Raw genomic sequence first — 27,225 nt, 5'->3', positions numbered from 1 at the left:
AGAAAAATTCAAGGTAATCAGGCAGAGTCAACATGGTTTTGGGAGTGGGAAATCATGTTTAGCCAACATACTGGAGTTTTTTGAAGAAGTAACATGCGTGTGTATAGATTTTCAGAAGGCATTTGATAAAGTGCCACATCAAAGGTTACTGCGGAAAATAAAAGCTCATGGTGTAGAGGGTAACATATTGGCATGGATAGAAGATTGGTTAGCTAACAGGAAACAGAGGAGGCATAAATGGGTCATTTTCTGGTTGGCAAGATGTAATGAATAATGTACCACAGGGGTCAATGCTTGAGGCCTTAACTTTTTACAATTTATATAAATCACTTGGATGAAGGGGCCGAAGGTATGGTTGCTAACTTTGCTGATGACACAAAGGTAGGTAGGGAAGTAAGTTGTGAAGAGGACATAAGGAGGATACAAAGATAGGTTAAGTGAGTGGGCAAAGGTCTGACAAATGGAGCATAATGTGGAAAAATGTAAAATTGTCCATTTTTGCAGGAAAAATAATAAAGCATATTATCTAAATAGTAAGGGATTGCAGAGCTCTGAGATGCAGAGGGATCTGGGTGTCTTAGTGCATGAATCACAAAAGCTAAGTTTGCAGGTATAGCAAATAATTAGGAAAGCTAACAGAATGTTATTGTTTATTGCAAGGGCAATTGAATATAAAAGTAGGGAAGTTATGCTTCAGTTATACAGGGCATTGGTAAGACCACATCTGGAGTACTGTGTACAGTATTGGTCTCCTTATTTAAGGAAGGATGTAAATGCATTGGAAGCAGTTCAGAGAAGATTTATTAGACTAATACCTGGAATGGGCGGGTTATCTTATAAGGAAAGGTTAGACAAACTAGGCTGGATTCCACTAGAGTTTAAAAGAGTAAGAGGCGACTTGATTGAAGATCCTGAGGGGTCTTGACATGGTGGATGTGGAAAGGATGTTCCCTCTTGAGAAAGAATCCAGAACTAGGGGTCAATGTTTAAAAATAAGGAGTCGCCCCTTTAAGACAGAGAGGAGGAGAATTTTTCTCTCTCAGAGGGTTGAGAGTCTTTGGAATTCTCTCAAAATGCAGTGGAAGCAGAGTCTTTGCATATCTTTAAGGCAGAAGTAAATAGGGATGATAAGGAATAGGTTGAAAGGTTATCGGGAGTAGGTGGGAATGTAGAGTTGAGGTTAAAATCAGATCAGCCATGATCTTATTGAATGGCAGAGCAGGTTTGAGGGACCGAGTGGCCTACTCCTACTCCTAATTCATACGTTCATATGTACAGTGAGAGCATAGCAACATTGCACCCTTAAATAAAGGTAACAGTGCATTTTTGATTCCATTTTTGGACAAGATGAATTTGTTCCATCCTACAATATTTCCCAGCTGAAAAATGTACTTTATGCAAATTAGGTTGTTAAACTCATATACATATTTCTTTGGCTTTCTGGCAAAAGAAGAGAAAGGTTGTCAGTTATGATCAAAACACAGGTAGCTATTTTACTGCAATAGTTTTTTTTGAGCGTCCAAGTTAAAGTTTTTCCAGAGAATACAAGTTATGAATATTTCAATATTCTTAAAGGGTTAAATAGACCAAAGCAATGTTAAACATAAAAGTTTGACATAGAATTATACAATAAAACTATTCAAAATAAAGAAAGGAAAACATTTTTCTTACTGACCACAAAAAGCAGCTGCTTGGTCCTCTCCACATGTTTAAGAAACTTGTGACCCATCCCTTTATTTAAGTGTGCACCTTCAATCAAACCAGGCAAATCAGCTGCTGATACCTGTGACAGAAAAGTACACTGTAATTTACACAGAATTCAGTTGATGGATATCATGTAAATTCATAAATTCGTGGATCATGTATTAAATGTAAATCTGGCCCAGGAAACTCATTTGCATAGCAAGTTTGCGAGATAAAGGGCTAATTTAACACCACTTGAAAAATATATCAATTGTGCAGTAATAAAGATCTGGCTAAGAGCCTACATGCAACTAAAGATTTTCCAAATAATGAACAGTGCATTTTATCTATTCCTTTTAATCAATGCAATAACTGTAATACAATCGAATAAAATCAGGCCCTACCACTAGCACTCAGGTGGGGCAAAAAAATAACTTTAAAAAATTGACCTGTTCTCTTGGTGCAGTTGACAATCAAAAGGCCACATCATATGCTAGTGGTCATGAGAAAGTGGTGGGCAGCTTTATCAAGTCACTTCAATCCTTGTTTTTGCGCAATGGTGTTAGGTAGGAAATAAGAGGATTTTGATCCAGTGATGATGAAAGGATAGATGTATAAAGTGACTCGGAAGGGATTTCAGAGGTGACAGTGTTCTTCTTGTCCATCTTGGTGGTGATTACAGGGCTGGAAGATTCTGCCAAACTAAGCTGATGGGTTGTTGCAGCGCCACATATGCCTATTGTAGGGGGGATGCAAAAACAGTTCAGTGGGACTGGCACTGATCAAGCAAACTTCTCTATCTTGATTGGTGTTGAGCTTCAAGTTTTATTGTGACACCCCTATCTCAACAAGTGGCGCATTTTCCTTCACGCTCAGAATCACAGAAACACAATTGTTAAAGTGCAGAAAGAGGCCATTCAGCCCATCGTATCTGCAACAATTCACCGAATGAGAAATTCACCTAGTGGCATTCGCTCGCCTTCTCCTCATAACCCTACACATTCTTCCTTTTCAGATAAGGACCCCTGACATAAGCCTTTTAGACAGGAGGAAGACATTGAGGTGAGCTACTCATTGCAGAATACTCAGCATCTTGGTCTTATAGCCACAGTGTTGATGTGGCAGGTCCAGTTAAGCATCTGATCAATAGTGACATCCCTTGTCACCCAGCAGCATGAAATTTGAATGCTCAATATAGATGTTTGGGATCTTTAGTAAAGTTCAAAATACTGGTACTTCTCCCCTGTGAGAAATCTTAGTAAATTTAGCAGTGCCTGATCATTATTTGCCTCAATCTGTCAATTTCAGTGAAGTGTTTTCTAATACATCAAAAAAATTGATGAAACTTAAAATGCCATGCTGACAATACTTACCTGTTTGTAATCACTGTACAGTAACTTTCCAATTTCTGGCCTCATGGTAGTGACTGAAAAGTAAAAATAAAATTCATAAAAACAAGACAAGTTAAAAATATAAGGGTTAAGGACAAAGAATGGGGCAAGATGAATTGTTCTTTGGGAAAGCCTGCACAGGTAAAATGGGCCAATGACAATATTTTGTGTTCAAATTTCAAAGGGTCAGATCTTCCAGTATCAGGAGTGGCGATATACTGAACTTAAAGATGCTGGTCCATGTCAAAGCCCATCAAAAGTCCTGACACGTGCAAAGGCGCTGTAATTGCCTGGGTAGTTTGAACTTCCGACGGGCTTATTTGCATTCCCTGGGACACTATGCAAGTATCTCTTACACTGCTGTCAGTGCCTGAGACTTGGGTTAGATATGCACTACTTACCCTAGAGTTACTCTGTTTAACTCAGTGATTAATAGTGCAAACCAAACCCATCACTGCTCACACATCACTTCCCCCACATCCCCAACCCGACTCCCCTACCCGACCCCAACTCTCCTCTATATCACCTATCATGTGAGGAGATGAAAACTTGATACAGTATTCCAGATAATGCTGAACCAGTCATGTACAAGGACTCTTTCGATGTTTTAGTTTTATACTGTTTGACCTTGGTATACACCCTGGTACTCTGTTTGACTTCACAATAGCCTCTTGACATTAGTCATGCACTCATTAGTTTCATGCGCTATAATGCAAAGGTATCTTTCCTGATCATCAGTCTTTAATTCTGTACCAAGGGTGGGATGCACATGCTTGACGTTAGCCTTACCAACCTGCACAACTGTATTTATCCATACTCTATACTTTTCTATCTTAAGTGCACCCGCAGGTGTGGCCCCAGACCTCTGCTGCATCAACATCAGACTGCAGTTTATTTTTCTCAAGATTCCTAATAACATTTTTTTAAAATTACAAACAATTTTGTGGACAGTACAGACAATAACTTCACCTAGATCACGAACAGTAGTAGTCCTAACACAAATGCCTGTGGGGTTCTGATAGTAACCCATGTATATGCAAAACCACCTCTATTAATAGCTCTATTCTTCACAAGAATAAGGGAATAGGAACAGGACATGCAGCACCTCAAACCCGTTACACCATTCAATTTGATCATAGCTGCTCAACTCCATCTACCTGCCTTGGTTTCGTAGCCCTTAATACTCTTGCCTAACAAAAACCTTGGTTTTGGAATTTTCAACTGACCTAGCCTCCACAGCCTTTTGGGGTAATAAAAGATAAAATGATAATAAATGATCATCACCAAGTCCACTCTTACAGACTCTAGCCATGCAACAGTTTTGGGAAATGACTGAAAGAACATTGTTTATCCACTTTCTTACCAAAGTTATGCTGCATGGCGCCAATAAGACTTGAGACAGAAAAACAAACTATCCAATATCACCGAGTGAGCCCAGTGCTTTTCTACATTTTATTGAATCAGCACAAATCCCAATTCTACTAAAGTTACATTTTTTTAAAGGCTTTTAAATATTTATACACAACACTAAACTGCAATAAAATATGATAACTTTACAAACATCAAAGGAAGTAAGCATCCAGAGTTCCAAAGTCTAATGTTGGATCTATGGCTACCAGTCAGAGATCCCCATCCGCAAATGTAGGTTAGTTCACTGGATAAGCAAGATGCCCTCCCTTGCATCATCACAAATCAATAACTTTAAAGTAATAAAGACTGGCATGATTTGAATAGTGAATAAGGTAAAGAGAATACAATACAAAATAATCTATTACATGTTAATTCATATCTTTAAATGGATCACAGTGCTAATATAAATCAACTTAAACTGCATACGGTACTGTGCTGGAACTACAACGATAAACAATATTTTGCATTTACTTGCCACATATAGATTTTTAATTTGATCAAATATTAAAGTTCATTTCACTACTAGGGTTAATGTCTGCTTAACTTTGTTAAATTGAATGCCATTGGCTAATTTGTATTGAGTCTGTTTACCTTTTGACACTAAAGGAAGAGATTTAATGTGCTATCTAGAATAATGTGCTTTAAAATAAAACTGATGATACTGAGCTCAGTGCTCATCAGACACTGTCCAAGTTTGAGGAAGCAGTATAAGAAGCAGGCTCAAAGGGCTGAATAGCCTACTCCCTCTCCTAAGTCCTAAGTATAAAAGGAGGAGGGTGGCTAGCATTAGAGGGGAAAAAAATCTTTAAAAAATAGAGTTCCACTGTTACACTTACATGAATAATCTGCAATCTTAGGCTTAGCATGAGACAGCTGGCTCAATAATGAAGATTTCCCAGCATTTGGAAACCTGCAATTAATAGGAAAGTCTGTTACCTAAAGATAGTAATTAAAAAGAATAAAACTTTCAACAATTTGCTAAAGCAGATGCAGCACTGAGCTGCCTTTTGCAAAAATCAGCATGCAATTTAAATTGTGGAGCCCAAATTCAATAAAACAAAATTTATCCAACATTCATTCGAGGTAGCTCTTCAAAGCTAATGGATCAGAACAATTTGGAAGTTCAGTAATTGTTATTACTTCAGCCTCAGGGCTGCACATTTCATCTTGTTTGTCCAATCCATACTCTGTTTATTTGGCTGATACAGATTCATTCTGCATGACATTTATGCAAACTGAATCCTCTCCACCTTATATATTATTCAAATGCACAGTAGTTGCAAACAGAATAAAGCAATCTTACTGTGCCAGTCTGACATTGGGCTGTTAGAACCACTGCAAAAAATCAACTATAATTGACAACATTTGAGGTTAGCTATTTAAAGAGACGGCAGGCTGACGAATGCTAGTTTTCAGTAAAACGATTACTGACACTGGTGTCACAGCAGTTATATTATCCTATTTATTGCACTGCTAACATCACATTATGTTATTTTCGAAAGATCATAGAGTAGAATCATAGAATGGTTACAGCATAGGAGGCCATTCAGTCTGCTAAATCCACACCATCTCTCTGCAAGAGCAATTATGCTAGGAACACTCCCCCTTCCTTTCCTTGTAACCTTTCAATTCTTTTCCCTTCCAATCCACATAACTGAAGTCCCTCATCCCTAAAACCATTCTCAAAAATCTTTTGTGCACTGTCTCCAAAGCCTTCCTAATCTTCCTAAAGTGCAGTGCACAGAATTGAACACATTATTCTAATTGGTGCCAAAACAGTGTTTTATTAAGTATTTTTCTCATAATTTCCATGCTTTTGTACTTTATGCCTCTACTTATAAAGCCCAGGATCCCACATGCTTTTTTAAAACACCTTCAATGATTGGTACACATATACCCCAAGGTGACAGGTTTTTCTGTTCTTGCTTCCAAGTCTTATGTCATCTTTAAATTTTGAAATTCTGCCCTGCTCACCCAAGTCTAAGTTATATATATATATAAAAACAAAAAAACTGCGGATGTATACCTCTCATCGGTCTGAGAAACAGCCATTCATCACTACTCTATTTCCTGTCACTCAACCAAATAAGTATCTATGTTGCCACTGTCCAGGTTATTCCATGGGCTTCAACTTTGTTTTTTTTTGATGCAATGTGTGCTTTCATTGGAAATTTAGCACAAACACAAGTTTACCAAGGGGACATTAGGTGCCTCTGACATTTATTTCAGCTTCTCCTTGGGGCGCAGATCGTTTGTGTGGCCACACTTGGTTTTACGACAGTTTGACGTACGAGGACGCAGACAGGGGTAGCACTTGCGTCAGGTCATCTTGTCACAGTTGTATTTTTGAACGAGGATTCGGAGGGAGGGGTCCAGGACACCACCCATCAGACGCAGCACCAAATATAGAATCGATTCTTTTTGGATGTTGCAGTCAGGCAGGGTGTGTCCATCTTCTAGTTGCTTCCCAGCAAAGATCAAGCACTGCTGATCCAGCATCCCCTCCTTATCCTGGATTTTTGCTTTCACGTTCTCGATGATGTCGCTCGGTTCCACCTCGAGTGATGTTTTCCCAGTCAGAGCGTTCACAAGAATCTGCATCATGTCGCCACCGCCGGAATCGAAAATTGACAGCCTAAAATGCTGCAGTTTATCAAATGCCTTTTGGAAGTCCATAACACTCTCAACATCCTTCTCTGTTACCTCATCAAAAACTCAATCAAGTTAGTTAAACACAATTTATCTTTTAACAAATCCATGCTGACTCTCCTTAATTAACACACCTTGTGCTAAGTGACTTATAGTTTTGTCCGAACATACGAACTCCGTGGAACTATTTCAAAATAGTTTCAGTAACATTTTTAATTAGTGAAGTGCAAATTAGGAACAATTAACCCACTCCTACAAACTACAGAATACAAAATTTTAGATTTTCTCTCACAGAATCCACATGCAGGTATTCTGGTGAATTTAGAAAGCCTTCTTGAACAATTCATAGATTTCTTCCAAATGAAAAAGACTCAATAATCAAGTGTGAGTCCTTGGTTGACGTACTCTTGCCTTGAGGTGCAAGGTTACAGGTTCAAGTCCAACTCCAAATGCTTGAGTGCATAATCCAGAATGACACTACAGCGTAGTACGGCCACATGCTAGGAAGTATAGCCTTTCTAATGACACGCTCAATGAAGGCCCCCCATCTCAGGTAGTTGCAAAAGATTCCATGACAATATTCATAAAAACACCAGAGAATTCTCCTGTCCTGGTCAATATTTATCCAAAATTAATATCCAATATTATTACAACATTGCTAAAAAAAAGAGGTTATCTTGTCACATCACATTGCTGTTTCTGGGGCCATACAGTGCGCAAACTGGCTCCCACATTTCTTTTCCGTTACAATAATGAAAACACTTCTAAAGTTCTTATTGGTCCAAAAATTGCATTGGTATGCCCTGAAGTTATGAAAAGTAACGTATAAATGCAAGTTATTTTCATCCTTTACTTTCAAGTCAATTGTAAACAGTCACAATTAATTCCTGCAAAATGAGGTTACGTTGTAATATGTTTGTAGCTACATTCTGAACTGTAATATACTTTCAGATTATTTGGTTTTTGTTTTATTCATATACGGGATGTGGGCATTGCTGGCTGGGCCAGCACTTACTGCCCATCGCTAATTGCCCTTGAGAAGGTCGTAGTGAGCTGACTTCTTAAACCGCTGGAGTTCCTGTGGTGTATGTATAGCCACAGTGCTGTTAGGGAGGGAGTTCCAGGATTTTGACCCAGTGACAGTGAGGGAACGGCAATATATTTCCAAGTCAAGAAGGTGAGCAGCTTGAAGGGGAATCCAGGTGGTGGTGTTCCCATGTATCTGCTGCCCTTGTCCTCATAGATGATAGTGATCGTGGGTTTAGAAAGTGCTGTCTAAGGAGCCCTGGTGAGTTTCTGCAGTGCATCTTGTAGATGGTACACACTGTTGCTACTGTTCGTCAGTCATGGAGGGAGTGAATGTTTGTGGATGGGGTGCCAATCAAGCAGGCTGCTTTGTCCTGGATGGTGTGAAGCTTCTTGTGTTGTTGTTGGAACTGCACTCATCCAGGCAAGTGGAGAGCATTCCATCATGCTCCTGACTTGTGCCTTGTAGATGGTGTACAGGCATTGGGGAGTCAGGAGGTGAGCTACTCGTTGCAGGATTCCTACCCCCTTACCTGCTCTTGTAGTCACAGTATTTATGTGGGTAGTCCAGTTCAGTTTCTGGTCAATGGTAACCCCCCAGGATGCTGATAGTGGGGAATTCAGTAATGGTAATGCCATTGAATGTCAAGGAGCAATAATTATATTCTATCTTGTTGGAAATGATAATTGCCTTGCACTTGCTTGGCACGAATGTTACTTGCCACTTATCAGCCCAAGCCTGAATGTTGTCCAGGTCTTGCTGCATTTGGACAAGCACTGTTTCAGTATCTGAGGAGTCGTGAATGGTGCTGAACATTGTGCAACCATCTGTGAACATCCCCACTTCTGACCTTATGATGGAAGGAAGGTCATTGATGAAGCAGCTGAAGATGGTTGGGCTGAGGACACTACCCTGAGGAACACCTGCAGTGATGTCCTAGAACTGAAATGATTGACATCCAACAAACAAAACCATCTTCCTTTGTTCTAGATATGAATCCAACCAGCAGAGAGTTTTTCCCCTGATTCTCATTGACTCCAGTTTTGAGAAGGCCTCTTGATGCCACTCTCAGTCAAAAGCTCCCTTGATGCCACGGGCAATCACTCTCACCTCACCTCGGGAGTTCAGCTCTTTTGTCCATGTTTGAACCAAGGCTGTAATGAGGTCAGAAGCTAAGTGAGCTTGACGGAACCCAAAATGAGCATCAGTGAGGTTATTGTTAAGCAAGTGCCTATTGATAGCATTGTTGATGACCGCTTCCATCACTTAACTGATGATCGAGAGTAGACTGATGGGGTGGCAATTGGTCAGGTTGGATTTATCCAGATTTTTGTGTCCAGGACATACCTGGGTAGATGCCAGTGTTATGGTTGTACTGGAACAGCTTGGCTAGGGGCACGGCAAGTTGTGGGGCACAAGTCTTCATTATATTGCCAGGATATTGTCAGGGTCTATAGACTTTGCAGTATCCAGTGCCTTCTGCTGTTTTTTTGATATCACGTGGAGTGAATTGTCTGAAGACTGGCATCTGTGATGTTTGGGGCCGCTGGAGGAGGGCAAGATGGATTATCCACTTGGCACTTCTAGCTGAAGATTGTTGCAAATGCTTCAGCCTTATCTTTTGCACTGATGTGCTGGGATCCTCCATCATTTGAGGATGGGGATATTTGTGGAGCCTTCTCCTCCAGTGAGTTGTTTAGTTGTCCACCATTCACAAGTGGATGTGGCAGGACTGCAGAGCTTAGATCTGATCTGTTGGTTGTGGAATCGCTTTGCTCTATCTATCACTTGCTGTTTATGCTGTCTGGCACACAAGTAGTCCTGTGTTGTAGCTTCACCAGGTTGACACCTCATTTTTAGCCTGGTGTTGCTCCTGGCATGCCCTCCTGCATCCTCATTGTCTTGTTGATAACGGTAGAGTGGGGGTATTGACAGGCGATGAGGTTACAGATTGTGGTCGAGTATAATTCTGCTGTGCTGATGGCCCACTGCGCCTCATGGATGCTCAGTCTTGTGTTGTTAGATCTGTATGAAATCTATCCCATTTAGTAAAGTGGTGGTGCCACATAATATGATGGACAGGACTTAGTCTCCACAACAACTGTTGGTCACTCCTACCGATACTGTCATGGCCAGATGCATCTGCAGCAGGCAGGTTGGTGAGGGTAAGGTCAAGGATGTTTTTCCCATTGTTGGTTCCCTCATCACCTGCTGCAGACCCAGACTAGCAGCATTGTCTTTTCGGACTCGGTCAGCTCAACCCATGATGGTGCTACCGAGCCACTCTTGGTGATGGCAATTGAAATCTCCCACCCAGAGTACATTCTGCGCCCTTGCCACCCTCAGTGCTCCCTCCAAGTGGTGTTCAACTTGGAGGAGCACTGATTCAGCAGCTGAGAGGGTTGGTACAGGTAGGCAGCACAATGTTTCCTTGCCCATGTTTGACCTGATGGCAGGAGACTTCATGGGGTTTAGAGTGGATGTTGAGGACTTCCAGGGCCACTCTGTCCCAACTGTATACCACTGTGCTGCCACCTCAGGGATGGTGATGGTGGTGTATGGGACATGGTCTGTAGGGTATGATCCCATGAGGATGACTGTGTGAGGCTGTTGCTTGACTAGTCTGTGAGACAACTCTTCCAATTTTGGCACAAACCCCCAGATGTTAGTAAGGAGGACTTTGCACAGTCAACAGGGCTGAGTTTGAAGTTGCCAATTTTAGGTGCCTAAGTCAATGGCGGGTGGTCCGTCCAGTTTCATTCCTTTTAAATGACTTGTTAGCAGTTTGATACTACTGGGTGGGCATTTAAGAGTCAACCACTTACTGCGGATCTGGAGTCACATATAGGCCAGGCCAGGCGAAGACAGCGGATTTCCTTAAGGAAAAAGGACATTAGTGTCCTGCAAAGGTCATTAGTGAACCACATGAGTTTTTACGACAATTGACAATAGTTTCATGATTTCCAGATTTTTATTGAATTCAAATTCCACCATTTGAAATGGTGGGATTCGAACCTGGGTCCCCAGAGCATTATCCTGGGCCTCTGGAATACCAGTCCAGTGACACTAATTGTCTTGTCACTTCGCCGCTACTTCCTGATAATTTATCACATTGCAAACTTACAAAGAATTTTCACAACTCCCAAAAGGAAAAACATATGACAATAGTCTTAGTCAAAAGGTTGTATTAAAAAGACTATTTAAAAGCAAACACAAAATGGCAACAATGATATCTAGATCTTCACCATGCCATGATAGGCATTTGTCCTCTTAAGGTGAAGTTTAGAGGATATTGAAAACCAACAAAGATTATGATATATAGCACTATTAACATCAAGGGAACATTCATACCGACACTGATAGAAAACCAATAAGGAGCTGTATATTTTTTAGAACATAGACTAATCTTTTTGCAAACCAGTAAAACTGCGCTCCTAGCCAAGCTGTTCCAATACAGCTACAACACAGGCATTTGCCCAGCAATGTGGAAAATTGCCCAGGCATGTCCTGTACACAAAAAGCAGGACAAATCTAACCCAGCCAATTATCGCCCCATCAGTCTACTCTCCGTTGTTAGTAAAGTGATGAAAGGGGTCATCAACAGTGCTATCCAGCAGGACTTGCGTGGAAATAACCTGCTCACTGACGCTCAGTTTGGGTTCTGCCAGGGTCACTCAGCTTCTGACATCATTACAGCCTTGGTTCAGGATTCTCCTGATTGGTATCATACCCAGCACAAAGGAAGATGGTTGTGCTTGTTGGATGTCAATCATCTCAGCTCCAGGACATCACTGCAGGAGTTCCTCAGGGTAGTGTCCTCAGCCCAAACATCTTCAGCTGCTTCATCAATGACCTTCCTTCCATCATAAGGTCAGAAATGAGGATGTTCGCTGATGATTGCAAAATGTTCAACACCATTCATGACTCCCCAGATACTGAAACAGAACATGTCCAAATACAGCAAGACCTGAACAATATCCAGGCTTGGGCTGACAAGTGGCAAGTAACATTCGTGCCACAGAAGTGTCAGGCAATGACCAACTCCAAATTGAGAGAATCTAACCATTGCCCCTTGACATTCAATGGCATTACCTTTGCTGAATCTCCCACTATCAACATCCTGGGGGTTACACCATTGACCAGAAACTGAGCTGGACTAGCCACATAAATACCGTGTTTACAAGAGAAGGTTAGAGTCTAGGAATCCTGCAGCGAGTAACTCACCTCATGACTCCCTAAAGCCTGTCCACCATCCACAAGGCACAAGTCAAGAGTGCGATGGAATACTCAGCACTTGCCTGGATGAGTGCAGCTCCAACAACACTCAAGAAGCTTGACACCTTCCAGGACAAATCAGCCCGCTTGATTGGCACCAAATCCACAAACGTTCACTACCTCCACCACCAACAAACAGTGGCAGCAGTGTACCATCTACAAGATGCACTGCAGAAACTCACCAGGGCTCCTTAAGCAGCACCTTCCAAACCCATGGCCACTACCATCTTGAAGGACAAGGACGGCAGATACACCACAGGGACTGCAGCAGTTCAAGAAGGCAGCTCACCATCGCCTTCTCAAGAGCAATTAGGGGTAAGCAATAAATTCTGACCTAGTCAGCGAGGCCCACATCCCATAACTGAATAAATAAACAAAAAAAAGTTCTAACAAGGGATACATAGCAGTTCTATTACACATCATGTTTCAACACTTGGCCTCAAAGGCCAATCATTGTGGTGAATTTTCTTTTTAATATAGCAAAGCTTTTTTTAAAAAAAGGGTAGTATACTGGTGGAGGAAAATCACTTCATCTAAACTACTATCCTCAGAGAAGTAGCTTCTTTAAAAAATAATCACTGAGTAAGAATACAGTAAAAAGGAGTAGGCCCTATGGCCCATTGAGCCTGTTCCACTATTCAGTAATCATGACTGATCTTCTGCCTCAACTCTACTGTCCCGTCTGACCCCTGAATCCCTTGTTTCCCTTAGCATTCAAAAAGTCTATTGTACTTATTCTTGAATATATTCAATGACTGAACATCCATTTCCTTCTGGGATAGAGCGTTCCAAAGGTTCACAACCAAGTGAAGAAATTTCTCATCTCAATCCAAAATAGCCTTCCCCTTATCCTAAAACTATGATCCCTATTTCTCAACTCTCAGGGGAAATACATCCTCAACATCCAGGGGAAAGGGAAACCATTTCTGCTTTCAATCATCAGAAGTGAGAAAAATTGTTTTTCTTATATCTATGAACAGCTCATGCACCAGCCTGTTCATGTTGTCAAACTTCCAATAACTTTGCTGTAAAGAAGATACTAGCATCACAGAGTGGACCAACACCAAAATTAAAACAAGCAAGCTTCCATTCAACAAATTCAAGACAACTATTAGGTGCAGCTAAAGTAAATCAACAGTTGTCAAATGAACAATTATAATAAATTTGAAATCTCAACTTACCCAACCAATCCTATATCAGCTACTAGCTTCAAATCCATCCGTATAATTCTACTTTGGCCCTTGGAAGGCAGAAAGTTAGTTGCAAATGAACCACCACGACCACCATGGGCTACAATTACCCGATCTCCTTTTTTGTTTAGTTCACCTAGCAAAGAAAAATTACTCCAAAATTCTGGACAACAAACAGCAATCGAAATCTCTAAAATACTAACTGTCTTAACATTAGGGGGAGACAGTGGCATAGTGGTAATGTCATTGGACTAGTCAAGAGGCCCAGGCTAATGCTCTGGGGTCGTGTGTTCAATTCCCACCATTGCAGCTGGTGGAATTTGAATTCAATTAATAAATCTGGAATATAAAGCCAATCTCAGTAATGGCGACCATGAAACTACCACTGATTATCGTAAAAACCCAACTGGTTTTTATAATTTTCTTCAAAGCCCTTCATAGCCTTATCACTCCCTTTCTCTATCACCTCCTCCAGCTCTGGGAGCTCTGCGTTCCTCCAATTCTAGTCTTGTGTATCCTCAAACTTCTTCACACCACCACTGCTAGCTATGCTTTCAACTTTCTAGCCTGAAGCTCTGGAATGCCTTTGTTAATCATCTTTGCCTCTCCCTCTTAATTTAAGATGCTGCAAAGCTTTGGCTTGGTATTAATTTTTGCCTGATTACCGTTCTGTGAAGGGCCTTGCGAAGCTCTACCCTGTTAGAGGAGCTATACAAATACAAATTGTTGCTTTTTATTGGTTCTATATGGGCTCAACTGATAAAATGCCCCAGGAAAATCCATGTCCAAAGAACTCTAAGTTAATAGTTATCACTTCACATTTCACCACTAAGTCAAAGAGTACAGAGGGAATTATATCAAAGAGCTCAACCAATAACTGAATGTGGTCATCACTGGCTAGGCCAGCATTTATTGCCCATCCCTAATTGCCCTTATTTTTACTGAATTCAAATTTCACCATCTGCCGTGGTGGGGTTTGAACCCAGGTCCCAACAGCATTACCCTGGATCTCTGAATGACTACTATGCCACCACCTCCCTTGCAGCCACTAAAAGGCCAAAGGCATTTAATGTAGTCATCTGATTCCTCAGTCTTTAACGGTAATCCAGTGAGAAATTTTGTGATTAACCTTGGAAAGTTGCCGGTTGATTTAAACCTGGTGAAAAGCAATAAACGCCAGGGCTCTCGGTCAGTGTTTCTTTTTAATCAAGTTGTGAAGTAAACTTATCTTTCTTTGAGGGGGCCTGGACAGTGGGAACTCAGGTGGTCTCCAGAATTAAATATTAGAATGGCTTTTGTAATCCCAGTTCAAAAAATAATCAGAGATTTTAAGTCTTTTTGCAATATTCAAAGCTGCTCTTATCTTGGTTCTTGATTCTCCATCTCCCATAGCACAGGTGACCGTATCTTATGATGTGATACAAACATACAAAATAGCAGTAGGCCATTCGACCCTCAAGCCTGCTCCACCGTTAAGATCATGGCTTCTCTCTTTGTGTTTCGAATTCCACTTTTCCATCTAACCCTGATAACCTTTGATTCCCTTGCCTAACAAGAATCTATCTGCCTCCATCTTAAAAATATTCAATGACCCCGCCTCCATCATCTTCTGAGGCAGAGAGTTCCAAAGTCACACAACCCTCAAGTGAAAAAAATTCTCATATCTGTCCTAAAAGGGCAACCCCTAATTTTAAAACCCCTTAGTTGCCCCTTAGTCACTGTCCCAAGGTCAGTGCCTCCTGTAACATGGGTCAGTGCCTCCTGTAACATGGGTCAGTGCCTCCTGTAACATGGGTCAGTGCCTCCTGTAACATGGGTCAGTGCCTCCTGTAACATGGGTCAGTGCCTCCTGTAACATGGGTCAGTGCCTCCTGTAACATGGGTCAGTGCCTCCTGTAACATGGGTCAGTGCCTCCTGTAACATGGGTCACTGTCTCTTGGTGAGAGTGACTCTTTCCTATAGTCTGGGTCAGTGTCTACCAGGATCACTGTCTCTTGTGGTCAGTGTGTCCCCTAGTGAGGCTCAGTGTCTTCTACAGTGAATGTGACTCAGTGTTCTCTCTGATTTTGCTGCAGTTGGTGCATATTCAAGATTATGTGGAAATGTGCACTTGCGCAATCTGGAGAGAACCTTGGTTTGGGTAACTGTCTGGGATAGTGTCTCCTATAGTGTGGGTCAAACCTATTAAAAGCTGTCAGTGTGCGGTGACCAGGCAATAGTGCAGCCAATTTGCATGAAAATCACTGCTAGATCCACCTGCACACATGGAAGAACAGCTCAGTTTGGTCATTCCCCTAGGAGCAGTATAACCGCAGCTTACTGCTGAACCAGCAAATCTCAGGCAGGGCGTGAATCATGCCATGACTTCTGAGGTTTATTTTGGTTGACCAGAGTTGATATAAAATCTTACATTAACCTTAAGTTACTGAATGGGATCCTCGGACACTGACCGACCAATAGTACCTCACACAGTCAGAAGGCTGCTAGAATATCAAGGGTACATTGTATAGACATTAATAGATGGGAAATTGCAGGCTTTTGACCTTCTGATTTTCCTATAAACCTGTAGCACTGAGGCCTTAGGATATTTACACCAGGAGATGGTAGAGTAAAGCAAATCTGTGTGTTAGTTGAGACATCCAGTGTCTATCACTTTACAAGATGGAGATTTCTGGGCAACCCAGTTAAAAACTGTGAACTAGATTTTCCCAGTATTCCTTGTATGATTTTTAAATCAAGTAAGGAATATTATCCTAATGCAGTTGTAGCTGCCTTCACTTTATGTGGTGTGCTTCTTCAGCTATTGGTATGAAATTCACAAATAATATCCTTCTGATTAGAAGTAAGAGTAAAGCTAAATCATAATTTATACTGCATATATACTGGAACTACACGAATATTAATGTTTTTTAGTGGCAGGATAGAATACAGAAAAAGATCCATGTAACAAAGTTTGTAAAAGGTAATTTAACAATGTAATACTCAACAGGATAATTTTCTCTTCTGCAAATTAAAAGCTTGTAGCAAGCATAATCAATCAATTTTAAAGTATAATCAAAAGCAGAGTTCTCACCTATTACTTCCCCATCGTCATTAGTGAGTGAAATTCCAACTGGGGCATGAATTTCACAATCATTTCCTTTTGTGCCTTTAAGTGATCGAATGCTGGAAATGAGAAAGAGAGAATTAATGTTAGGGCATGGGAGCATTTTACTATTCAAAAGACTTGAGTATATTTTTCTTCTTTTAATAGTTTACTACTTTTCTCGGTGTTCTACATGACCATGGGAAGAAACTCAGCTTATAAGGCATTTTAGTACTTGTAGAGAACATCTTTTCATTCAATGTATTCTAGGTAGGACCTCCATTGTTTTATTTTAATGTTATTATATTGATGCTTACATTTTTAAGAAACACAAAATTGTAGGAATAAAAATTGCCTTCCATTCACCTAACTCATTGTTTTCCTCAGGTGCTGTTTTAGAAATTATTGCAATTGAAACTTTCAAGGTTCCAAAGGTGAAAGTAAAAAATTATTTTCCCCAAAAAACTTGCAGTTCTACGAGTCAGTCACTGAAGGAGTCAAGCCTGTGAATCTAATGCATGTCATCTTTAACTTAAATCCCTCTGGTTCCAGCTCTACTTTTACATAAAACTATTGATTACATTACTCATGTATCATTATAGACTATAATCTCAGACACATTGGAGGAAGTAGAAGCAAGACATATCTCAATGGTAACAAACTGCAATGTTATACTGGGATTTGGCTGAGAGTCAACTAAGCAGGGCTGAGCTCTCCCCAGCTTCATGATATCACTATTACTATATTGTAATTAAGAGTAACAACAGTTGAGCATACTTTCAAGGAGACTCTAGTTGGAATAATAATTGAATAAAGTCATTTACACAATTTTATCTGCACTGATAACTAAATATTACATTTAATCCAGACACAGGTCTATTTAAAAGACTATTTCCAGAAATGAATTATTTTCCCTCATCTCTTAAAATTGTGGACTCTCACTAAGGTTCATTTTTAAGGCTCGCAGCAGGCCTGCATCTCCTCACCAAGGGGTCATTCTTCATATTTTACTCTTAAAAAGTACTTGGTAGCATGCTATTTTAACCATTGCAACAAACAAGTTTGAAGTGTTTATAGCCACCTTCAGCCAGAAGTGCCAGATGAATGATTCATCTTAATTTCATCTCAAGGTCCCCACCATCATAGATGCCAGACATCATCCAAGTAGATTCACTTCATGTGATATCAAGAAATAGCTGAGCGCAATAGATATAGAAAAGGCTATGGGCCCCAACTTTACTGCTAAGGACTTGTGCAGAATAGCCACTCCTCTTGTTACGGACAGGCAAGGGATGATAGGATGGTTCCCTCTTTCCTTTTCCACCTCCCAACTAACTGCAAGATGAGTTTTAAATAAGTGCTTTAACCCATTGAGTGCTGTGACTCTCAAGAAGACAGGTTTTCGCGTAAATTTTAAAAAATGAATAAATGTTTATTTCTCAACATCCAAATATAATCACAATAGCACACAAGATAAGCATACAAGACACTCAAGAAAAGTGATTACAAAAGAGGTAGTATGCACTGATGCTTTGATAAAAGTCCAAAAATTCACTATTCCTCTTGAATCTTTCGAGATGGAAGCTTTAAGTGTTGCAGGCCAAGAGATGATTCTCTTTTGGTTCACTGAAGAAAATGGAGGCTGGAAGTTGCTGGCAATGAATTCACAGTGGCTTACTACTTGCAGTAGTAGGTTTCTGGCTTTGCTCCAGTTGAAGGTGTTGTCAAGCTTCTGTAGCAAAGATCTTGGTTCTGCAAATCAGTAGGTAAAAAGATAGCCCAGCTTCCCTGCTTGTTTGTGGATTCTAGGCAGGGCTCTTCCTTTTCTGGGCAGGATTTCTTGCCTCTGAGGTCTCTTTGTCTGCTCTCAAAATCTGTGCTAATAAATCCCATCATAAGCTGGTTTCTGCCAGGTGAACTTAGTACTGGTGTTCCCATTGTCCACACACACAGTCCCTGAGGATGTTAGCATTGACGCACAATAGATTTGAATCTCAGACTTCTGCATCTTTTTGTGATAGAACAAGTGTGAGGAAAAGCCATTCCGCGGAATTTCATTCTGCAGCCACCATGTCTTTGTGGTTATTGTGCATCAGTTTCTGAAGGCAGTTGGATAATAGTAGCTGTTAAACCCAGAGGAGATATCTGTTGCATTTTTAATATCTTCTCAAAGCAATGTTTCAAAAAGTCATTTACATTTTAATTCCTGACTATACAAGTAGACTAACATCCAACCTTGGGCAGTTTCATGTATATTTGCAGACATTTTTTTAAAAATACAGACTGTCCACTCACCAAGTTTTTTAAAGAAAAATAATGTTAATTTTTCATACAGCTGTGGATACACCTGCATTGGCGTGACACTGTAGCCAAGCTGTCCCAGTATAACTGCAACACAACAACCTGACAAAGTAGAAATTGCTCAGGTATGTCATGTCTACAAAAACCAGGACAAATTCATTTCAGCCATCTCCTTCCCCAATAGTCTACTCTCGATCATTATCAAAGTGTTGAAGTTGTTGTTGACGACAGTCAAGTGCTATCAAGCAGCAGCTGCTCACCAATGCTCAAGTTTTAGTTCCATCAGGACACTCAGCTCCAAATCTCATTACAGCCTTGGTTCAAACATGGACAAAAGAGCTAAATTCTATAGGCGGGGTAAGTATGAATACCCTTGACATTAAGGCAGCCTGTGACCAATTATGCCATCAAGGAGCCCCAGCAAAACTGAAGTCGATGGCAATCAGGGGGAAAACTCTCTGCTGATTGGAGACATATCCAGCACAAAGATGATGTTTTTGGTTGTGAAAGGTCAATCATCTCAGTTCTAGGACATCACTGCAGGAGTTCCTCAAGGTAGTGTCCCAGGCCCAGCTGCTTCATCAATGATCTTCCTTGCATCATACAGATGTATAAAATTATGAGGGGCATAAACAGGTTTGACAGGAAGGAACGTTTCCCCTTGGTGGGAAGGTCAATAACCAGGGGGCACAAATTTAAGGTAAGGGGCAGGAGGTTTAGAGGGGATGTGAGGAAGGTTTTTTTACCCAGAGGGTGGTGGGAATCTGGAACTCACTGCCTGAAAAGGTGGCAGAGGCAGAAACCCTCATAACATTTAAGAAGTATTTGGATGTGCACATGCGATGCCATGGCATACAAGGCTATGAACCTAGTGCTGGAAAATGGTATTAGAATAGTGAGGTACTTGTTTGACCAGTGCAGACAGAATGGGCTGAAGGGCCATTTTCTGTGCTGTAGACCTCTATGACTCTATGGCTGCTGAGCAAGCAGATGCATTGGTTTTAACTTTCCAACATTCTCTAGATTCTGGAGGTCCCATCAGAAAAATAGCGAATACGACTCCTCTATTCAAGAAACGAAGGAGACAGAAAGCAGCAAACTACAGGTTGGTTAGCTTAACAAAAGGAAATTGCTGGGATCTATTATTGAGGAGGTTATAGTGGGGCACTTAGAAAATCTAAATGCAATTAAGCAGAGTCAACATGGTTTTATGAAAGGGAAATCTTATTTGACTAATTTATTGGGAGTTCTTTGAGGAAGTAACAAGCAACATGGATAAAGGTGAATCTGTGGGTCTGCTGTACTTAGATTTCCAGAAGACATTTGACAATGTGCCACATGAAAGGTTTCTAAGCAAAATCAGAGCTCATGGTGGAGAGATAACATATTAGCATGAATAGAGGTTTGGAAGCAGAGAGTAGGGATAAGTGGGTCTTTTTCAGCTTGGCAAGATGTGATGAGTGGTGAGCCACAGGGATCAGTGTTGGGGCCTCAATTATTTACAATTTATATCAATGACTTGGAAGAAAGGACCGAATGTATGGTTGCTAAATTTGTTGATGACACAAAGATAGTAGGAAAGTAAGTTGTGAAGAGGACAAAAGGAATCTGTAAAAAGACATAGATAGGTTATGTGAATGGTCAGAAATTTGGCAGATGGAGTATAATATGGGAAAATATGAACTTGTCCACTTTGGCATTATGATTAGAAAAGCAGCATAGTATTTAAATGGAGAGAGATTGCAGAACTCTTGGGGTACAGAGGGACGTGGGTGTCCTGGAATATGAATCAGGAAAAGTTAGTAAGCAGGTACAGCAAGTGATTAGGAAGGCAAATGCAATGTAGTTGTTTATTGCAAAGGGAACAGAATATAAAAGTAGAGATGTTTTGCTACAGTTGTACACAGCGTTGGTAAGGCCACATTTAGAGTACTGTGCACAATTTTGGTCTCCTTATTTAAGAAAGGATATAAATATTTATATATTTTTTTTTTACATCTTTTATGCTCTCCCCAACCCCACTAGAGCTATACCTTGAGTGCCCTACCATCCATTCTTAATTAGCACATTCGTTTAGATAATATCACCAACTTTAACTTTAACACCTATGTGTTCTTTTGTATTATTGTTGTTGACATCTTTTGATGATCTGCTTCTATCACTGCTTGTTTGTCCCTACAACCACACCCCCACTCCACCTCTCTCTCTCTCTCTCTCTCCGCCCCCCACACACACACCTTAAACCAGCTTATATTTCAACTCTTTCTTGGACTCGAACTCAAATTCTGTCGAAGGGTCATGAGGACTTGAAACGTCAACTCTTTTCTTCTCCGCCGATGCTGCCAGACCTGCTGAGTTTTTCCAGGTAATTCTATTTTTGTTTTTGTTTTGGATTTCCAGCATCCGCAGTTTTTTTTTAATTTTTATTAGTATTCATGTTCTTTGATTTTTTGTGTTGTAAAATACCTCAGTTTTAACAGCAAACCCTGTGATTGCATTCTTTGAGTAAAAAACTGGGTTTTCGGATTTCAAGAAAACAATGAAAACGTTACTGGCCTCTATCGAGATCATAACATAAGAGATAAAGAAAGCATTAGTATAAAAGCTACCAGTATAATATACAAAAATATAAGCATATCAATGAAAGGGTTAATCTTAGCTAGTCACAGACTACACAACTGCCAGACAAGAGCTGTCTCTCGTTAACTGCAACATAAAATAATATTTTCAACATTTTTAATCACTTTTCCAGGAGCCACAAGTTCATCTCACAGGCCACAAATATGCACATTACTTATACAAAGAAAAGGGTCAACCTCATTAGAAATGGTATAATGTGAGGCACACATTAAACAATGAGAGACTTAACTGACAAACAGATGAGCAGAACTTTTTGACCTAAGACCCAACTACGAACATACAAACAACACAAACATGGGGCAGGAGTAGGCCACTCAGTCTCTCAAGCCTGCTCCGTCATTCAATAAGATCATGGCTGATCTGATTGTAACCTACTCCCGATAACCTTTTACCCCCTTGTTAATCAAGAATATATCTAACTCTGCTTCCCTCCATTTGAAGAGAATTCCAAAGGCTCACGACCCTATGAGAGAAAAAAATTCTCATCTCTGTCTTAAATGAGTGACCCCTTATTTTTAAACAGTGACCCCAAGTTCTGGGTTCTCCCACTGAAGGAAACATCCTCTCCACATCCACTCTGTCAAGGCCCCTCAGGATCTTAAAGGTTTTGATCTAGTCACCTCTTACTCTTCTAAACTCCAGTGGACGAACCTGTCCAACCTTTCCTTGGAAGACAACCCGCACATTCCTGTATTAGTCTGGGAACTGCTTTGAACGCATTTACATCTTTCCTTAAATAAGGAGGCCATTCCTGTACACAGTACTCAAGATGTGGTCTCACCAGTGCCCTGTACAACTGAAGCATAACCTCTCTACCTTTGTATTCAATTCCCCTCACAATAAACAAAAGCATTCTATTAGCTTTACTAATTACTTGCTGTACCTGCATACTAGCCTTTTGTAATTCATGCACTAGGGCATCCAGAGCCCTCTAAATCTCAGAGCTCTGCAATCTCTCATCATTTAGTTAATATGCTTCTTTTTTAAATTCTTCCTGCCAAAATGGACAATTTCACATTTGCCCACATTATACTCCATTTGCTAGATCTTTGCCCACTCACTTAACCTATGTCACTTTGTAGCCTCATATCCTCTTCACAAGTTACTTTCCTACCTTTGTGTTGTCAGCAAATTTAGCAACCATACCATCAGCCCCTTCATCCAAGTCATTTATATAAATTGTAAAAAGTTGAGGCCCCAGCACTGATCCTTATGGCATACCACTCGTCACATCCCACCAACCAGAAAAAGACCCATTTATCAATACTCACTGTTTCCTGTTGGTTAGCCAATCTTTTATCCATGCCAATAAGTTACCACCTACACCATGAGTTTTTATTTTCCACAATAACCTTTGATGTGGCATCTTATCAAATGCCTTATGGAAATCTAAGTACAGTACATTCCACCAGTCCCCCTTTATCCACAGCACATGTGACTCCTTCAAAGAACTCCAATAAATTGGTTAAACATGATTTCCCTTCCACGAAACCATGTTTACTCTGCCTGATTGCTGTGAATTTACCTAAGTGCCCTACTATAACATCTTTAATAATAGCTTCTAACATTTTCTCTATGACAAATGTTAACCTAACTGGCCTGTAGTTTCCTGCTTTCTGTCTCCCTCCCTTTTTGAATAAGAGTCAAGTTTGCTATTTTCCAATCTAATGGAACCTTCCCCGAATCGAGGGAATTTTGGGAAATTAGAACGCATCAACTATTTCACTAGCCACTTCTTTCAAGAACCTAGGATGAAGTCCATCAGAACTCAGGGATTTGTCAGTCCACAGCTCAATTTGCTCAATACCACTTATTTGGTGATTGTAATTTTCCTGGGTTCCTCCCTCCCTTCCCTTTCCTGATTAACAGCTATTTATGGGATGCTACTTGTAGCCTCAATAGTGTAGACAAAGCAAAATAGCTGCTCAATTCATCTGCCATCTCCTTACTTTCCATTATTAATTCCCCGGCCTCACTTTCTATGGGGCCAACTCTCAATTTAACTCTTTTCTTATTTAAATATCTATAGAAACTCTTACTATTCATCTTTAAATTTCTAGCTAGCTTTCTCCCGTTTTTTAAGTTTTCCCTCCTCATTAATCTTTTTGTCATTCGTTGCTATTCTTTATATTCTGTCCAATCTTCTGACCTGCCACTCGTCTTTGTGCAATTATATGTTTTTTCCTTAAGTTTGATACTGTCTTTAACTTTTTTAGTTAACCACGGATGGTGGGTCCTCCCCTTGGAAGTTTTCTTTCTCATTTGAATATATCTATTCTGTGTATTCTGAAATATCCCTTTAAAAGTCTGCCACTGCATTTTCTATGGACCTATCCCATAATCTCATCTGCCAGTTCACTCTAGCTAGCTCTGCTTTCATGTACTCATAACTGCCCTTATTACGTTTAAAATACTAGTCTTGAACTCACTCTTCTCTTCCTCAAACTGAATGTAAAATTCAATTATCTTATGATCACTGCTACCTAGGGATGCCTTCACTATCAGGTAATCAATAAATCCCACAAAATAGTCAGATTATGTTTTTTTTTGTTCCCAAATGTTAACAGCCGTGTTATGTATATCTACATAATGTCATACCTGCTGTTAGCACCAACACCAGCCACAAAGCGTTTATCTGGATATTTATCCTTGATCTTCTTCAAGGTTACTCCATCTTGTGCTACAATCCAGACATCACCACCTTTACCGCCTTCACCACCAAGTCGAAGGAGTCCCATTCCACCGCTCCCCCCACGAACATAAACTCTGAGATTGTCAATAAAGCTGCCATACTGCAAAATGAGATTATTAGAAAGAGAATACTGAAAATGGCTCTCAAATAAATGCTGCATTTTTTTCAAATCTTTGCATTAACATTTAGCACTGGTCTGCATGATAAGTTATCTACCAGACACTAATTTGCATAATGTCAGTCAAATTAAGAGCTTACATTTACCAAATGTGTTCTTTATCATTAAGAAATTCATCGTTACTTATGCAAATTGTTCAGCTGACATAGCACAAAGAGCCACTAATATAAACATTAATTACAGACTACATTGCAAGCATATTTCCATCTCAAGTTATTGTGTGGATAGGTAGGATACTTTGGCCAAAGTTAGTGGCACAAGAGGTGGTGCAGAAGTATTGAATTATTGTAATAAACTGCTCTTAGGTGTCATAATCCAGTCAATGTATTTAACTTTCCAGCTAATCAATTTGGTAACAAACTGCATTTACATAACACCTTATACTACAGAAAGAAATGTTCCAAGACACTTCACAAATGTACAAGGAAAGAAAGACACTAAACCAAGTAGATTTTTTAAATGTGGTCAATGAGGTGGGTTTTAAGGAAGCACTTGAAATAAGAGAGGTGAAGCGTGGGGAGACAGAATTTGGACCATAGGTGGTCGAAGGTACAACAGTCAATGGTGAGGCCGGGGTTATACACAAGAGGTCAAAGTTAGAGAAACAAATGTACTGGAGGCAGTCACAATTATAGGGAGGGTCCCAGCCAAGAGGCATTTATAGACAATTATCATACTCTTTAATTTGTAGTCACTGTTCTGATACATGTCTAAGTGTTCTGGCTTTAGTCACTGTTCTGGTATAGGAAGGTTCAGGATAGGTCAACCAAAAGAATGAACAGTCACATTTAGGAGATAAAAACAAAAAACTGTGGATGCTGTAAATCCAAAACAAAAACAGAATTACCTGGAAAAACTCAGCTGGTCTGGCAGCATCGGCAGAGAAGAAAAGAGTTGACGTTTTGAGTCCTCATGACCCTTCAACAGAACTAGGTGAATCCAAGGAGAGGGGTGAAATATAAGCTGGTTTAAGGTGTATGTGTGGGTGGGGGGAGAGAAGTGGAGGGGGGTTGGTGTGGTTGTAGGGACAAGCAAGCAGTGATAGAAGCAGATCATCAAAAGATGTCACAGACAGCAGAACAAAAGAACACAGAGGTGTTGAAGTTGGTGATATTATCTAAATGAATGTGCTAATTAAGAATGGATGGTAGGGCACTGAAGGTATAGCTCTAGTGACGTTGGGGGGAGCATAAAAGATTTTAAAATATTTTAAAATAATGGAAATAGGTGGGAAAAGAAAAATCCATATAATTTATTGGAAAAAACAAAAGGAAGGGGGAAGAAACAGAAAGGGGGTGGGGATGGAGGAGGGAGGTCAGACCTAAAGTTGTTGAATTCAATATTCAGTCCGGAAGGCTGTAAAGTGCCTAGTCAGAAGATGAGGTGTTGTTCCACCAGTTTGCGTTGAGCTTCACTGGAACAATGCAGCAAGCCAAGGACAGACATGTGGGCAAGAGAGCAGGGTGGAGTGTTAAAATGGCAAGCGACAGGGAGGTTTGGGTCATTCTTGCAGACAAGTCCCATTTAGGAGCTGTTTTCAGTGACCATTGGGCTGAGGCGGGGAATAGGCGGCTGGTGTTACAGAGGTGGAAACAGACGATCTTTGCAATGGAGATTTCAGGGATTTGGAAGCTCAGGCCACGTTTAAATGAAAAGCAGAGCTTCGCGAGAAATCTGCCTGGGACAGTGACCAAGAAAGGCAACAGTCCTCCCCCTATTCAGGTTATGAAAACCCCGCATCCTTTTTCTGAATCTCCTCTGCTCCACTGGAAGTTACTACGGCCTTTCCCCGCCTCTAGAGCGGGGTCCTGACACGTGACCTCCCGCTCTCGGGCCGGTAACCGAATAGAATTTCATTTCTACCTTCCTCAGAACCACGAGTCCACAACGCACCATGACAACCCAACCGGAAACTCGCCGCACCATGGCAACCCAACCGGATATCGCCCTTAACAAAAAACCCCGCCGACCAAGACCCGTGCAATCATTTTATTTGTAACGGTCTACTGCCGATCGAGTGGCAATATTGTTTATAACCTGCATCGTTTTTAATGTCTAACATAAGATCGAACTTTAAATGAGCTCGAGGAACTTTTGTTTTAAAAGTGCCAATCGGCCTTGACGTGTGCGCCATTTTAAACCTCCGGAGAAGTATGGAGACGCTTAAAGCTGTTCCGAGAGCCGCCAAGTCTCGCCTCCGATGATCAGACTAGGCGGGTAGCGTAAAAGATTGCTCCCTGCTCATCCGAGGTTCCACAGAAAGCCGCTAGTTTCACTCTAGTCTGAAAGAACGTCCGTATAAATATTTTGAAATCATGCGTCAGATCAAAGTGAGAAACAGCCCAAAGTGGCGGCAGGGACTGAATCCCTACAAGAGAAGCAGCCGACTGATGTTTCTATTGATAGAACAATGTGAATCATCTCTCCGTCATCTGTTTTTTGTTTAAGAAGTAACGTTGGCCAAGAAACGAGGACAGGCTCCTGCTCTTTGAAGAATATCATGGGATCTTTAAAGCAAATACACTTCCTTCATCTTGGTTTTCAATAAATTTAAGAAACCAATGGGTAGAATATCATTCCTCTAATTTGTCAGTATGACAGAAAGGTTGTGAATGGTGCAAAAAGTTGAAGTAACTTCCTGTTCAGGGTATTCCTTTGATTTTGGGGCTTAAGATACAACAACAACGAGGTACAAAGTTAGAG

At 40.6% G+C, this 27,225-nt stretch overlaps 1 protein-coding gene and 1 pseudogene across 2 annotated transcripts in view; both read right to left on the bottom strand.

Annotated features, from left to right (window-relative positions):
- The window catches only part of gtpbp10 (GTP-binding protein 10 (putative)), a 34,078-nt gene extending 7,636 nt beyond the window's left edge, over positions 1 to 26,442 (bottom strand). Inside the window, exons 1-7 of one of the 2 annotated variants that reach the window (XM_041184484.1) lie at positions 26,386 to 26,442; positions 24,251 to 24,444; positions 16,700 to 16,791; positions 13,617 to 13,761; positions 5,321 to 5,394; positions 3,057 to 3,109; positions 1,676 to 1,783 (exon numbers count right to left, since the gene is read on the bottom strand). In XM_041184484.1, coding sequence (XP_041040418.1) covers positions 1,676 to 1,783; positions 3,057 to 3,109; positions 5,321 to 5,394; positions 13,617 to 13,761; positions 16,700 to 16,791; positions 24,251 to 24,444; positions 26,386 to 26,418 — 699 coding nt within the window. In that variant the 5' untranslated portion in view covers positions 26,419 to 26,442. Of the gene's footprint in view, positions 1 to 1,675; positions 1,784 to 3,056; positions 3,110 to 5,320; positions 5,395 to 13,616; positions 13,762 to 16,699; positions 16,792 to 24,250; positions 24,445 to 25,843; positions 25,885 to 26,385 lie in introns of those variants that run through there. The other variant, XM_041184485.1, reaches the window with a different exon arrangement.
- Positions 6,705 to 7,085, bottom strand: LOC121276262 (annotated as a pseudogene).
- Positions 26,443 to 27,225: the final 783 nt, after the last annotated feature.

Source organism: Carcharodon carcharias, chromosome 3, assembly GCF_017639515.1.
Source record: "Carcharodon carcharias isolate sCarCar2 chromosome 3, sCarCar2.pri, whole genome shotgun sequence".
In the NCBI taxonomy this organism is placed as follows: Eukaryota; Metazoa; Chordata; class Chondrichthyes; order Lamniformes; family Lamnidae; genus Carcharodon; species Carcharodon carcharias.
This window is presented reverse-complemented; position numbering and strand designations above follow the sequence as displayed.